This window comes from Dreissena polymorpha, chromosome 10, assembly GCF_020536995.1.
Source record: "Dreissena polymorpha isolate Duluth1 chromosome 10, UMN_Dpol_1.0, whole genome shotgun sequence".
Lineage (NCBI taxonomy): Eukaryota > Metazoa > Mollusca > Bivalvia > Myida > Dreissenidae > Dreissena > Dreissena polymorpha.
Window position 1 is genome coordinate 20,855,732 of NC_068364.1, and position 15,247 is coordinate 20,870,978.

The 15,247-nt window shown below is 34.0% G+C and overlaps 1 protein-coding gene across 13 annotated transcripts in view; it reads left to right on the forward strand.

The window, feature by feature from the left end:
• Nucleotides 1–14,888, forward strand: part of LOC127847241 (protein scribble homolog) — a 147,989-nt gene extending 133,101 nt beyond the window's left edge. For all 13 annotated transcript variants that reach the window (XM_052378993.1, XM_052379000.1, XM_052378994.1 and 10 more), the window contains 3 exons: nt 1,279–1,381; nt 8,192–8,259; nt 9,343–14,888. In XM_052378993.1, coding sequence (XP_052234953.1) covers nt 1,279–1,381; nt 8,192–8,259; nt 9,343–9,346 — 175 coding nt within the window. In that variant the 3' untranslated portion in view covers nt 9,347–14,888. The remainder of the gene's footprint in view (nt 1–1,278; nt 1,382–8,191; nt 8,260–9,342) is intronic.
• Nucleotides 14,889–15,247: the final 359 nt, after the last annotated feature.

Sequence of the window (15,247 nt, forward strand, 5' to 3'; positions counted from 1 at the left end):
GGTCATCTGGGGCCAAAAAATAGGTCACTAGGTCAAATACTAGGTCAAATAATTGAAAAACCTTGTGTAGACAATAGAGGTTGCAGTTTTTATCCAATCTTTATGAAATTTGGTCAGAATGTTTATTTTGATAAAATCTGGGTTGGGATTGTATTTGGGTCGTCTGGGGTCAAAAACGAAGTCACTAGGTCAAAAACTAGGTCAAATAATAGAAAAACCTTGTGTAGACAGTAGAGGTCACAGTTTTCATCCAATCTTTATTCAATTTGGTCAGAAAGTTTATCTTAATGAAATTTGGGTTGCGATGGTCATCTAGGGTCAAAAACTAGGTCACTAGGTAAAAAATTAGGTCACTAGGTCAAAAAATTGAAAAACCTTGTATAGACAATAGAGGTCACAGTTTTCATCCAATCTTTATGAAATTTGGTCAGAATGTATATCTTGATGAAATCTGGGTTAGGATTGTATTTGGGTCGTCTGGGGTCAAAAACCAGGTCACTAGGTTAAATAATAGAAAAACCTTGTGTAGACAATAGAGGTCACAGTTTTCATCCAATCATTATAAAATTTGATCAAAATGTTTATCTTGATGAAATCTGGGTTGGGATTGTGTTTTGGTCACTTGGGGTCAAAAACTAGGTCACTAGGTAAAATAATAGATAAGCCTTGTGTAGAAAGCTGGGTTGGGATTGTATGTGGTTTGTCAGGTGAGCCATTAGGGGCCATCATTGCTCTCTTGTTATATCTTAAGTTCAGAATCTTTCCAGACTGGAATATTTCCATTCAATTAGCTTACATTTGTAAAATTTCATGAATGTTTTAAAGAAATATGAAATGGAAAAGTTGTTTAACAAAGGCCTAAACAAAACTATCTATACAATTGAAACAAAACAATTGTACTTCCTTTGAGAATAATTGATTTTATTACTACATTTATTTAATTCATTTAATTGGATTGATTGTTTAGAAACATAAAAGTAGAGTACTTAAGCTTTCTGGTAAAAATTACCAAAAAGAACCCCATAGCAATTTGTTGATGAAATCAAGCGTTTATAGGGAAACTATTGTATTATATAGAAATGTCAAAAAGAACGTTTTTTACTAATCTTTAAGAAATACAAAGACAAATAATCCTTGTTGGAGTTTTAGAATGCACACGTTATTTTTCAAGTCCTAGTTTCTCAACCGGCTCTCCTAAGTTCTAGTTTCTGACCCCAAGCCCTAGTTTCTGACCCTGCGCCCTAGTTTCTGACCGTGCTTTCTGTTTTGCTGCGTTAGGATGAAGGACCTGGAGGATGACGCTATCCGGGCGCAGGCCGTGATAGCCAAGGCCCAGGAGCTGCAGAACGACGCAGCAGCCAATCAGAATGGAGAGGCGCATGTAAGTAGCCAAGGGAAGTTACCCAGTGTGCCCCTTGATGTTGAGCTGCTGACTATGCCCCTTGATGTTGAGCTGCTAACTATATAGACTGCCCTCCCTATCTTTCCTGTAATTCTTACACGTCCCAGTTGCTGGACACTTGAAGCTGTAAACTTAAAGGTTTTTATATATTTGAATAATGTTTTAATGTTTCACTTGCAAGTGCCATGTAATGTGGCATGTATTATTCATATTATCAATATGGGAGTGAGTTTAACTGGCTATTTGCTGAATCGCTCATGAAAAGTTGTAACCAACTGACCCCCATATTGTAACATTAGTATTCAAATTTGGATTACAATCTATTAATTATATATAATTTGCAATTCATTTTCCACCATGGGGCACAAAGAGTTCTTAAGAGTAATAAATATGTCTGAACAAATATGTATTATTTCAAGCCCCCTGTTGTGGCATAATAACCTCAACAACTGCATGTTTTCAGGCTTGTGGTATTATGGAGTAGAACAAACAAAAGACACATTTTGAAAGAGCTAAAAGTCAAATGCAGCTTTGCTTTTGGTCCTCTTGTCCTCACTGGAAATTGTCAGAACATGTAATGTTTGTGGGCATTTGAGCTGTTGCAGATGTTTGTTGACTTGAATAATATACAGCCATTAGTAAAATAAATCTTAACAGCTTGACAAAACTTTGTATCTTTTGCATGCTTGACTTACAAAAGGCTTCTAAAAAGGTAACAAGCATGACACCCAATAGTTCCCCAAGGCTTGTTGTTTCCCGACGACCGGGCGATACTTCGGTTAAGGAAACATCGCGAGTTCTTGACGAGAAAGTGTCGCATAAAACTGTTCAGGTTTTAGACGAAAAGACTGGCAAGCCCATTATACAAACCTTGCAAATGGTTCAAAAAGTTGTTGAGACCGAGGTAGTGTGGGTAGGGCATTGACATTGTTGTGGATCGCTTTTTTTCTGATGAGTTGTGCTATTACTATACATATTTATTGTTTGATTATTTACTGCATTTGAAGACAAAGCAATGCTTTTTTAATGTTTATAATTATGTGTATACAGAAATCACTGTGTTTGTTAGTGCTTTTGTGTGAGTGTATAAATGGGTTGTGTTGGATGTCAAAGGTTAATTTGTCAAAAGTCAGTAAAGCACAAATCATTAGGTCAGTTTTGTCATTAAAATTGATGGTCTTTGCATTAGACTTTGTGAAATGAAAGTTTTCTACTTGTTGCATAATCAGATAGTCACCATTAATATACCACCATTGTTTCTAAGGAAAAGTCAATGAACTTGGAAGATTCAAAATTATCAATAATTTTAATGGTTTTCTCAAAGTTATTTCCTTGTATTATAATTAATAATTGCATAATTTTATAGCAAAGTTAAGAAGAGATTAATGCATGATGTGTTTTGCTCATCAAGTGTTATTAAATGAATTGCATTACTCAATTTATTATGCTCCCCCAAAAAATTTTGGGGGGAGCATTATAGTCGCCGCTTTGCCTGTCCGTCCGTCCGTGTTTCCGTCCGTCCGTGCACAATTTTTGTCCGGGCTATTTCTCAGCAACTTATGACCGGAATTCAATGAAACTTTATGAGAAGCTTCACTACCAAGCGGAAATGTGCATATTATCAGCGGGTTCTGGTCAGATGATTTTTCACAGAGCTATGGCCCTTTGAAAATTTCCATTAACTGTACACATAGTGCAATTCTTGTCCGGGCTATTTCTCAGCAACTAATGACTGGAATACAATGAAACTTTATGGGAAGCTTAACTACCTTGAGGAGATGCACATGTTATTAGTGGGTTCTGGTTAGATGATTTATTTAGAGAGTTATCGCCCTTTGAAATTTTTAAGTTGCTAAACCATCCATCGTATTATTTTGTCAAAAGTTATGCCCATCAAGACGTTTCCTTTTATCTGAATATATAGTGCAATATTGTGACAAAAAAAAAATTGGGGAGCATCACCCGTCTCCGACGGTTTTTTGTTCTGTAAAGTAGTGAAATCAATTTTAAGTTCATTATATGTACAGTGGCAAAGTTCCTATTTAGCCAAGGTCTTCCTTTAAATAGCTGATGAGCCTTGTAGCTTTATGCAATGTACATTTTCTGGTGAACCTTACACCCCTCCCTCTGCTTTTGATGGTTGAATTGTGGTAGTAAGCTTTTTCATGGGCTTATTTGTTTTAAGTTGGTATTTGTCATAGATACTTTAATGCATGCTGAAATTGCATTAATTTATAAAAATGAAATAGATGTGTTAATCAGAAACCATTGATGAAAATGTTATTTTAATGTTATTTTTGACATTGTTAATGGACTGGTGCTCCAAAAGGGCATATAGACAGTATTTCCCCTTAAATGTAGGCATTTATTGAAACAATTCATGTTCTCCATTTAAATGTCAATATTAACCTTGTAACCAACGTGTAATAATCAAATCAGAGATATTGCCTTTAGTTAATTTGAAAAATGCAAAATTTCACAAACTGTCCTGATATGGGGTCCATTTTTAGCTAACCTGTCACGAAGTGACATGGTGAGCTTATGTGACCGTGTGATGTCCGGCGTCCGTTGTGTGTGCGTGCGTGTGTACGTCCGTCAACAATTTGTTTGTGTAGACAGTAGAGGTCACAGTTTTCATCCAATCTTTATGAAATTTGGTCAGAATGTTTATCTTGATGAAATCTGGGTTGGGATTGTATTTGGGATATCTGGGGTCAAAAACTAGGTCACTAGGTCAAAAACTAGGTCACATAATAGGTCAAATAATAGAAAAACCTTGTATAGACAATAGAGGTCGCAGTTTTCATCCAATCTTTATGAAATTTGGTCACAATGTTTATCTTAATGAAGTCTGGGTTGTGATTGTATTTGGGTCATCTGGGGTAAAAAAAACTAGGTCACTAGGTCAAATAATTGAAAAATCATCAACAATTTGTGTAGACAGTACAGGTCACAGTTTTCATCCAATGTTTATGAAATTTGGTCAGAATGTTTATCTTGATGAAATCTGGGTTGGAGTTGTATTTGGGTCATCTGGGGTCAAAAAACTAGGTCACTAGGTCAAAAACTAGGTCAAGTAATAGAATAACATTGTGTAGACAATAGAGGTCGCAGTTTTCATCCAATCTTTCTGAAATTTGGTCAGAATATTTATCTTGATGAAATCTGGCTTGGGAATGTATTTGGGTCTTCTGGGGTCAAAAACTAGGTCAAAAACTCGGTCAAATAATAGAAAAACCTTGTGTAGACAATAGAGGTCGCAGTTTTTATCTTATCTTTATGAAATATGGTCAGAATGTTAACTTTGATGAAATCTGGGTTGGGATTGTATTTGGGTCATCTGAGGTCAAAAACTAGGTAACTAGGTCAAATAATAGAAAAACCGTCAACAATTTGTTTGTGTAGACAGTAGAGGTCTTAGTTTTCATTCAATCTTTATGAAATTTGGTCAGAATGTTTATCTTGATATAATCTGGGTTGAGAATGTATTTGGGTCATCTGGGGTCAAAAACTAGGTCACTAGGTCAAAAACTAGGTCACTAGGTGAAATAATAGAAAAACCTTGTATAGACAATAGAGGTCGCAGTTTTCATCCAATCTTTATGAAATTTGGTCAGAATGTTTATCTTGATGAAATCTGGGTTGGGATTGTATTTGGGTCATCTTGGGTCAAAACTAGGTCACTAGGTCAAAAACTAGGTCACATAATAGGTAAAATAATAGAAAAACCTTGTATAGACAATAGAGGTTGCAGTTTTTATCCAATCTTTATGAAATTTGGTCAGAATGTTTATCTTGATGAAATCTGGGTTTGGATTGTATTTGGGTCACCTGGGGTCAAAAACTAGGTCAATAGGTCAAATGTTAGAAAAACCTTGTGTAGACAATAGAGGTCACAGTTTTCATCCAATCTTTATGAAATTTTGTCAGAATGTTTATCTTGATGAAAACTGGGTTGGGATTGTATTTGGTTAGTCAGGTGAGCGGGGCCATCATGGCCCTCTTGTTTACAATGTGTTTTTAGCTGACCTGATTGCTCAGGTGAGATTTTGTGACCGGTCTTTGTCCGTCGTATGTCCGTCTGTCCGTACGTCTGTCCGTTAACATTTGCTCGTAAACACTCTAGAGGCCACATTTCTTGTCCCATTTTCATGAAACTTGGTCAGACGCTTTGTCCCAATGAAATCTGGGCCGAGTTCGAAACTGGGTTGTGCCGGGTCAAAAACTAGGTCACTAGGTCAACAAAAAATGAAAAACCTTGTAAACACTGTAGAAGTCACATTTCATGCCCAATCTTCATGTAACTTTGTCAAAATGTTTGTCTTAATGATATCATGGTTGAGTTCAAAAGTGGTTCCGATCCATTGAAAAACATGGCCGCTAGTGGGCGGGGCAGTTTTCCTTATTAGGCTATAGAGAAACCTTGTAAACACTCTAGAAGTCACAATTTTTGCCCAATCATCATGAAAGTTGGTCAAAACATTGGTTCAATTGATGTCTCGGACTAGTTCGAAAATGGTCAAGATCGGTGAAAAAACTTGGCCGCCAGTGGGCGAGGCATTTTTCTCTATATGTATATAATGGCAGTTTTCCCTATTTGGCTATAGAGAAACCTTGTAAACACTCTAGAAGTCACAATTTATGCCCAATCATCATGAAAGTTGGTCAAAACATTGGTTTTATCTAGGAAGAGTTTGAAAATGGTCGGGATCGGTGAAAAAACATGGCTGCCAGTGGGCGGGGCATTTTTGTCGATATGTATATAGTGAAAACATGTGAACACAGTAGAAGTCACATTTTTGGCCCAATTTTCATGAAATTTGCTCAGAACATTTGTTTCCTTGATACGAGAGTTGAGTTCAAAAATGATTCCAGTCAGTTGAATAACATGGCTGCTTGGAGGGGGGCAGTTTTCTCATTATGCCCCCCCCCCCCCCCCCTTTTGAAGAAGAGGGGGTATATTGTTTTGCTCATGTCGGTCTGTCCGTCCACCAGATGGTTTCCCGATGATAAATCAAGAGCGCTTATGCCAAGGATCATAAAACTTCATAGGTACATTGATCATGACTTGCAGATGACCCCTATTGATTTTCAGGTCACTATGTCAAAGGTCAAGGTAACGATGACCCGAAATAGTAAAATGGTTTCCGGATGATGACTCAAGAACACTTATCCTAGGATCATGAAACTTCATAGATATATTGATCATGACTCGCAGATGACCCCTATGGATTTTCAGGTCACTGGGTCAAAGGTCAAGGTCACGTTGACCTAAAGCAGTAAAATGGTTTCCGGATGATAGCTCAAGAACGCTTATGCCTAGGAACATGAAACTTCATAGATACATTGATCATGACCCGCAGATAACCCCTATTGATTTTCAGGTCACTAGGTCAAAGGTCAAGGTCTTGATGACCCGAAATAGTAAAATGGTTTCCGGATGATGACTCGAGCGCTTAGGCCTAGAATCATGAAACTGTATAGGTAGATTGATCATGACTCGTAGATGACCCCTATTGATTTTCAGGTCATTAGGTCAAAGGTCACGATGACCCGAAATAGTAAAATGGTTTCCGAGTGATAACTCAAGAACGCTTAGGCCTAGGATCATGAAACTTCCTAAGTACATTGATCATGACTTGTAGATGACACCTATTGATTTTCAGGTCACTAGGTTAAAGGTCAAGGTCACTGTGACCCAAAATAGTAAAATGGTTTCAAGATCATAACTCAAGAACACTTATGCCTAGGATCATGAAACTTCATAGGTACAATTATCATGACTCGCAGGTGACCCCTATTGATTTTCAGGTCACTAGGTCAAAGGTCAAGGTCACGGTGACCTGAAATAATAAAATGGTTTCTGGATGATAACTCAAGAACACTTATGCCTAGGTTCATGAAACTTCATAGGTATATTGATCATGACTCGCAGATGACCCCTATTGATTATCAGGTCACTAGGTCAAAGGTCAAGGTCACAGTGACTTGAAATAGTGAAATGGTTTCCGGATGATAACTCAAGAACGCTTAGGCCTAGAATCATGAAACTTCATAGGTACATTGATCATGACTGGCAGATGAAATAATGATGAAACTTGACCAGGATGTTTGTCTGGACAATATCTAGGTCAAGTTTGACATTTGGTTAAGATTGAATGAACCGACTCCTCTCAGGTGAGCTAACTAGGGCCATCTTGGCCCTCTTGTTTTGTTGTTGTTAAAAGATAATCTTATAATTGAAAAGAAAATAACGTTGAAACTTTAGATATGCCCCTTAAAATTAAATTGATGCATTGTATTTGTTAGTTTCTTGTATACATTGCATTTGTTGAGTATTATGCTGAAATGCAAAATATGTACTGCAAAGCCCAATTCAAAAGGATGACATTTATCTTACAAAATAATCATGTTTTATGATCAAGAATCTATAAATATTGTATGTTAAAACTTTGCCAAAAACATTGGTACCAATATACAATTTTATGCTTTGTCCTATTTTCTGCTCGTTTGTAGAAAAATCAGATTTGTACCTGTGAACATTGCATGATTTATAATTCTGATGAAAAAGATTGTGTGAAGAAATTAAACCTTAGCGCAAGTTGTTGAATAGAACTTGTCAAAACATAAAAAGGATCGTTTTTTATACAGAAATAAAACAAATAAAGAGAATCAAATTGAAATGGACTTATTTAGTATGGCTTCATCGAGTTGGACCGGTCAGAAAATAAATGTTTCATATATGTTATTTTCCCCTTTGTACAGTTTCATACTCTTTTTTTTTTGCAGACTGAGGTGACTAAGCGACACATCATAGAGCTCAATATAGATGAAACAAACAATTCTAGTGATAACAGGTAAATAACACTTCTATATTTATGCCCCCTTCGAAGAAGAGGGGGTATATTGTTTTGCACGTCGGTCGGTCCGTCCACCAGATGGTTTCCGGATGATAACTCAAGAACGCTTAGGCCTAGGATCTTGAAACTTCATAGGTACATTGATCATGACTCGCAGATGACCCCTATTAATTTTCAGGTCACTAGGTCAAAGGTCAAGGTCACAGTGACTGGAATAAAATGGTTACCGGATGATAACTCAAAAATGCTTAGGCCTAGGATCATGAAACTTCATAGGAACATTGATCATGACTGGCAGATGACCCCTATCAATTTTCAGGTCAAAGGTCAAGGTCACAGTGACTTGAAACAGTAAAATGGTTTCTGGATGGTAACTCAAGAATGCTTACGCCTAGGATCATTAAACTCCATAGGAACATTGATCATGACTTGCAGATGATCATGACTGGCAGATGACTCGAAACAGTAAAATTGTTTCCGGATGATAACTTAAGAATAATTAGGCCTAGGATCATGAAACTTCATAGGTACATTGATCATGACTGGCAGATGACCCCTATTGATTTTCAGGTCACTAGGTCAAAGGTCAATGTCACAGTGACAAAAAAAACGTATTCACACAATGGCTGCTACTACAACAGACAGTCCATATGGGGGGCATGCATGTTTTACAAACAGCACTTGTTCCCTAAAATTTATTGTAGATAAAAATATAAATGTTCATATTTTAAATATTAAAGTTTACAAATATTCTAAAAATATTATGTTTATTCCACTGAATATAAAATAATTTTCAAAGAAAACGTGATGTTTTACATTTTCAGAATTTATGTTGCTACCCAACAACTTACTTACCCGGGTTTAGGAATAAATAGTTCTTTAGTAAAGTGTTAGAAAGTATTGATGGTGTGGCTTCAAACTGCATTGATGCAAGGATGGTGTGGTTTCAAACTGCATTGATGCAAGGATGGGGTGTTTTCAAACTGCATTGATGCAAGGATGGTGTGGCTTCAAACTGCATTGATGCAAGGATGGTGTGGTTTCAAACTGCATTGATGCAAGTGTCTTATTTTGTTTCAGGTAGTGCCCAGCTGTGTGAAACTCGATTGTGAACATGTTGCCTGTCAAGTGTTTTTATTTGGCCTGCTCGCTGGCTGTGTATATGTGTTACACAAGGGCGGCAGTCTTGTATGTTGTATAAATGCCTTATGTCTAAGTGAGAACTAAATTAACGTGTCACGCCATAACTGGGGCAGGATGCAATAGAGTTACCAGAGGGGAAAAATGCAAAAAATTGTTAACAGATTCTATGGACGAAGCTAGCTTGCTGGGGAAGTTGTTAGACATTAAGAAGGAATATAATGCTTTCGTGCAGATTTAGAAGTTTTAACGCCTAACACGGAAGCAATGTTGCTGAATTTAATGGGGGCTTCTGCTGTTGAAATATTGCCACTGACTGAAGAATACAGCAGGGAGTTTTGTGAACTATTTACACATTTTTAGACTTGGAGTGATGAGCAAATGTTGATGTTATGAACATTATTATTATTGTAATGCATTCAAACAAAATAGGAATATATGAATAATTATAAAAAATAGTGTACAAAATGTAATTAGTCCTATGAAAATGTGAATATATGTTCAGTTATTTATTGTAATCTGTGGTATTAAGTTTTGCATAAGAATGCTAAGAAAGTTTTTAATGCGTTAGTGGTTTTACTATTTTACAAAATGATCTACCCAATAGAAACTGCATCCATACATTTCTGACTCACAACCAGAAAGTGCTATACGTTTGATTGCTCACATGCATTCTTTTGGGTGTCGTATCAGATATTGACCAAATGGAAACACTTCTTACAAGTGGTGCGAAAACAAATCCAGTGGCTAATTGTTGAAGCCTTGAAAGGTTGGAATGTCTGAGATAAAAATCAACATCTTGACGGTAAAAATGCTTGTGTTTTCATATGTACATATTTTGCTTGTGCATTTAATGCTCAATATCTTGAAAATCAAAGAAAAACACATTTGGTTCATTACACTGTCATAACTTTCGTACAAATTATTGTCATGTTTTAACTTCTTTGTGAGGTTTTATTTTTCCAGGATACTGAGTGTTTCATTGAATTGCCTTTTACCTTAATTTGAGCCTTTGAACGAAAAAAATCCCCTGTGTTTTATGAGTAATTTGATGTTATAATCATATGCAGATTTATGATAGACAATCTATAAATACATGCAGATTGAATTGTGAGATAAATAATAAATGAATCACATGTGCTAGCCTGTCAGCCATGTGTTTTTGTTGACAGTTCATTTAATTATATCATAAAGCACAAACAAGTTTTTTTGTTATAATGCCCTTCTGGAAATGTTCAATGATATTGCTTTCTGCTTCATAAAAGGACTGTTCTGTAGTTGGGCTTGTTCAAATCTTGTGTTACCTAGCCTGTTCTGTAGTTGGTCTTGTTCAAATCTTGTGTTGACCTATAGAAATCATGTTAAACGCTATTTTGTATTGATTTCTTTTTCAGTGCTCTGAAAAAGTTGCTTTCTTTTTCACCATGTTTCTACAAAATAGCAGATTAACATTTCTCCATATAACATAATTATGTTCGTCCTAGTTCAACTTTAAGAATTTCGACAGTTTTCGACAATTGTGTAACCTTAAGCCTTATTTCGAAGTAAGTTTTCCTTAAAGTTGTAGATAAATTTGGAATTTTACTTTTCGCCACCACGACTGTGGTTGTGTCTTGGATTGTTGAAACTTGAGTAATGAAAAATATGTAATACACTTTGAAAGCCTTTCATAATAGTTGTATTATCTACCAGTACATGTATATTCATATATCCATTATATATCTGTGTATTTGTGTTAGTAATCCACTGTTTTGATACATCCGACAGATTAATTATAGGAAACTTGATTCTTGCCATTAATTTTTTACCTGCATGTGGTAATTTATTTATTCAAGACATTGCACTTAAAATCCTGAAATTCAATTTGTAAAATAAACAAATTCTATTATAATTATTTTACCAAAATAATTTTACAAAACTAATCATTTATACTTTTTTTAAAGCAGAAAAATATGTTTTGAACTTTCTGAAATACTAGCATCAACTACATGTTTCTGAGTATTGCATTGTACATTTAATATTAACAAGGGGTTGGTGTTGATTCTACAGTGAAATTCATGATACATATTCATGTTTAAGGTATTTCTAAACATTACGTCCTTTAACAATATTTGTTCGTTTTCGTACATACAGTATTCTTTTGTATTAATTACAAGTTTCAATATCTATTTAAACATACAATTACTGTTAGTGAAGATTGCGAATCTTTAACAATCCAACTTTTGAATAATAATCGTTTATTAGTGTATGACGTCATTTTCGTATTTGGCTGTCCTGAGTTTATTCTTTGCTTGTTACTTAAGGACGAAAATTGTTGTTTCTATGGTGCATCATTTACCTTACTTTATATATGTTTTATTACTATGAATTAAGACAGTTATAGAATCAAGTTAGCCGATTTTGATTTGCAATAAAATTAAGTGTTATTTATTACATTTTGGTATGCATTGACATTAGGAAGATAAAATTAAAAGTGAATGAAACACTGTTCTATTTGTTGTGTGTTTAACCCTTTCAGTTCGGGAACCGAATTTTGAAGGCCTGTGCAAACAGTTTGGATCCAGATGAGACTCCACAGAACGTGGCGTCTCATCAGGATCCAAACTGTTTGCTACTCTGATAGTATTCTTTGAAAAAAAATTGAAGAAAATGCTAATTTTAGAAATCTAGCAGACGACAATTTAGCAGACACCAAATTTCCCAGCATGCAAAGGGTTAATGTCATGAAAAGCAGGCATTATGATTTACTGGTTTTGTGTCTTAATTTACAACTGGTGTTACTTTTGTGCCATTAATTGGCTTCTTGTAAATTAAAGGTATTGCTTGGTAAATATGACATTTAATAAGATATTTTTATTATACTGACCTAGGATTCTAATTTGTTGATGATTCTTTGGCCTTCTTGCTTGTTTGCTTGATGCACAAATATTAAACAGTATTTTACCGTTAAATGTTTTCTTTGTATTCAGTTTGTTACAATGTTTAATATTGTACATGCTTTTAATTTTTTAATTGTATTATTTTAGCTTTTTAATTTCATCTCTGTTGGACATGGCCTTTTAATAGATTTTATCTTATACTAGAGTTTTAATATTCACAATGTCTACTTAACACCGGCATTTGAGTTCAAAATTGTATAAAGTGTATACATGTAGTATATAATGTCCTTTAATATTTGGAGTCTCTTTTAAGTTATATGAGGTTCTTTGTACATAGATATGCAGTGTTCATAAACATTATAAACTAAGTCTTTCTTGGTTCATGATTTAAATCCATTAAGATTTGTTTACATGTCCAGAATTTAGGTATCTCACAATGCGTTTATTATAATGCAAGGTCTTGATTTTGATCAGTGCGTAACCCCTCGTGCGTTGAAACTACTATGTCTTACATAGGTATAGATATAAAAGCTATTTCATTTTGATGTTCTGTTACATCAGACCCTTAATTCTATTAAATTATTTATCATGTTTAAACAGGATGAGCTTTCTTCATATTGAGTCAACTTAAGTCTGTCAAAGTTACCACAAATGTAATGTGCACATTGTGACAATATTAGCATGAAACCTGCTGTTATCTCTCACGTTTTATTACAGGGACAATTAAAAGTAATGGGATTCACGCCAGAATCAAGTATTCTATGTGCTAGTACAATGTTATTAAAGAGGAAAACAAATTTGAACAAAAATTCTATCTAAGATGCATTTTTATTTAGTTGAAAGCAAAAAACAACAACACAGGTTTCTCACTTCGAACAAATTTTAGAAAGATACAGAGAAAATTAAGTTGGATTCAAACAAAATCAGGCAACATATTGTAATATTCAAATGCAAACTATATTAGTAATAGAAATACTTTATGGGGTTGTTGATTCGAGACCGAACATTTTACATTTTGTGTATGTCATGTTACAATTTACAATAAACATAGTTATTGAAACTATTAAATGGTGATATATTAATTTAGTACACCCTTTTTGGTAATCTTGTGGTAATTCATAAAGTTTAAATGAAGCAAATAGTTTAAAATGTCATATCAAAGGATCCTGCATAAAGCACTTCGAGACTTTTCAATACATAAATAACATCAGTTGGTAAAGAATTTGTTTATATTTGTACGTTTGATAAAAATAAGTGTAGATCTAACTTGTCCAATACAATTTAAAATAAAAAAAAACATTTTATAGTGTTGTTATTAAAATTCTGATATGTTCATGAAGTAAAACTTGTGAAAAGACATATGCATCAATGCATGGCCACTGAGTGTGATAAACTGTAAGGTATTCTCTCAAGCTATTCATATGTGATGAGGCTTTGTTTAATGTATTACATATCATTTGTATTTTTGTCAGCTTTAAATCTCTTTCACATGTTCTAGAAACCTGTATTTGATTCAAAATGTGTACCTTTTCCTGTACTGATTGTTTTTGCTCATTAATGTGTTAACAACAACAATTATCTTTCACGTATTCTTATTTTTTTATTGTTTAATATGTATAGTCTTGTACATGGAAAATATGCTCATGATTTTCAGTACTGATAATAATGAACTATTTTAGGCGCATTAACACAATGTGACCAGCAAAGACAAGTTTAAATATATTAGTTCGGTTGTAACAGAACATTATGAAAAAATAATTTTTTAATTGTTGTATGATCAAGCTTTTATATACTGGAACTTTCTATACAGATTCAACATCATGTGCTGACTGCAGCTTATTTATAAAAGTTTTCTTTTTTTATAAATTGTCTTGTTAATTTCAGGCATTGGTTGTTTCAAATTGATAATCATTGTCTAAACACATTTTCACTAAAATACGCTATACATTTTACTGATGATAGGAGATGCAATTCATGAATACTAATAAAGACAGCTAGTTGGTTTCCAATATGCCCAATTAAGCAGGGAAATTCAGCCATTCCGACACATTTTCAAAATAGTTAAAATTCAGGTGATGTTCTTTTCATCATTATATATTGGAATGAAGTTTAATTATCAAATTGTATCCAAGGCGAACATTTTTAATAAATATCAAGTGTAATAATTAAACATGCTTTAAAGACCTAAAATAAAGATAACAATTTCCTCTGACATTGCCAGTCGCGTCAATAATGTTTATACTCATAAAAAGTGTAAATCCAACTGTAATATAACATGATTTCCTTGGTTGCGAAATCAACTTAAGTAGACATTTTATGCTGGTGTGTTTATATTACATTTGTATTTATATTTCAATAAAACATGTAACAATATGGTTTGTTGAAAATTTGCTGGGTTGAATTGTAATAATACCATGAGTTTGTATGCGCAGATTTGTAGCATGTAAGGATACATGTAAGTGTTTCTATGTGTTACATGTTTTCCTTTCGATTGTAATAGGGAAAGTCTACAACTAGTACCCTTATGATAAATATTATTTTATCTATTGTTATCATCCACATATAAATCTGTACAAAGTATAATTCAATAAAATATTATGAGCCATTTGTGAGATTGTTTTGTTTCGCTCATACATTAAATTCAAACATGGCTTGCAGACGTTTTCATTTATTATCTTTATTGTTGAGTGGTCATGTAAAAATCAAATTTCTGTAGAGTTGTCACAATCAAAATAATGTTTACCTGATTACTTTTTAATAGTCTATGAAAAAAACAATACATGTGTTGTATAAAAATATTAAATTTATATTGATAAAAACTCAAGATTATTGATAATTTACAGATAAATAACTGATTTATAAGATAAATGTCTTCATTATTACAAATGAATAAGAGTTAAAAGGTCAATAATTAGTTGGTAAAAGATAGCTTGTGTATGTGTTGCAGTAAAGATGTGAACTGCATG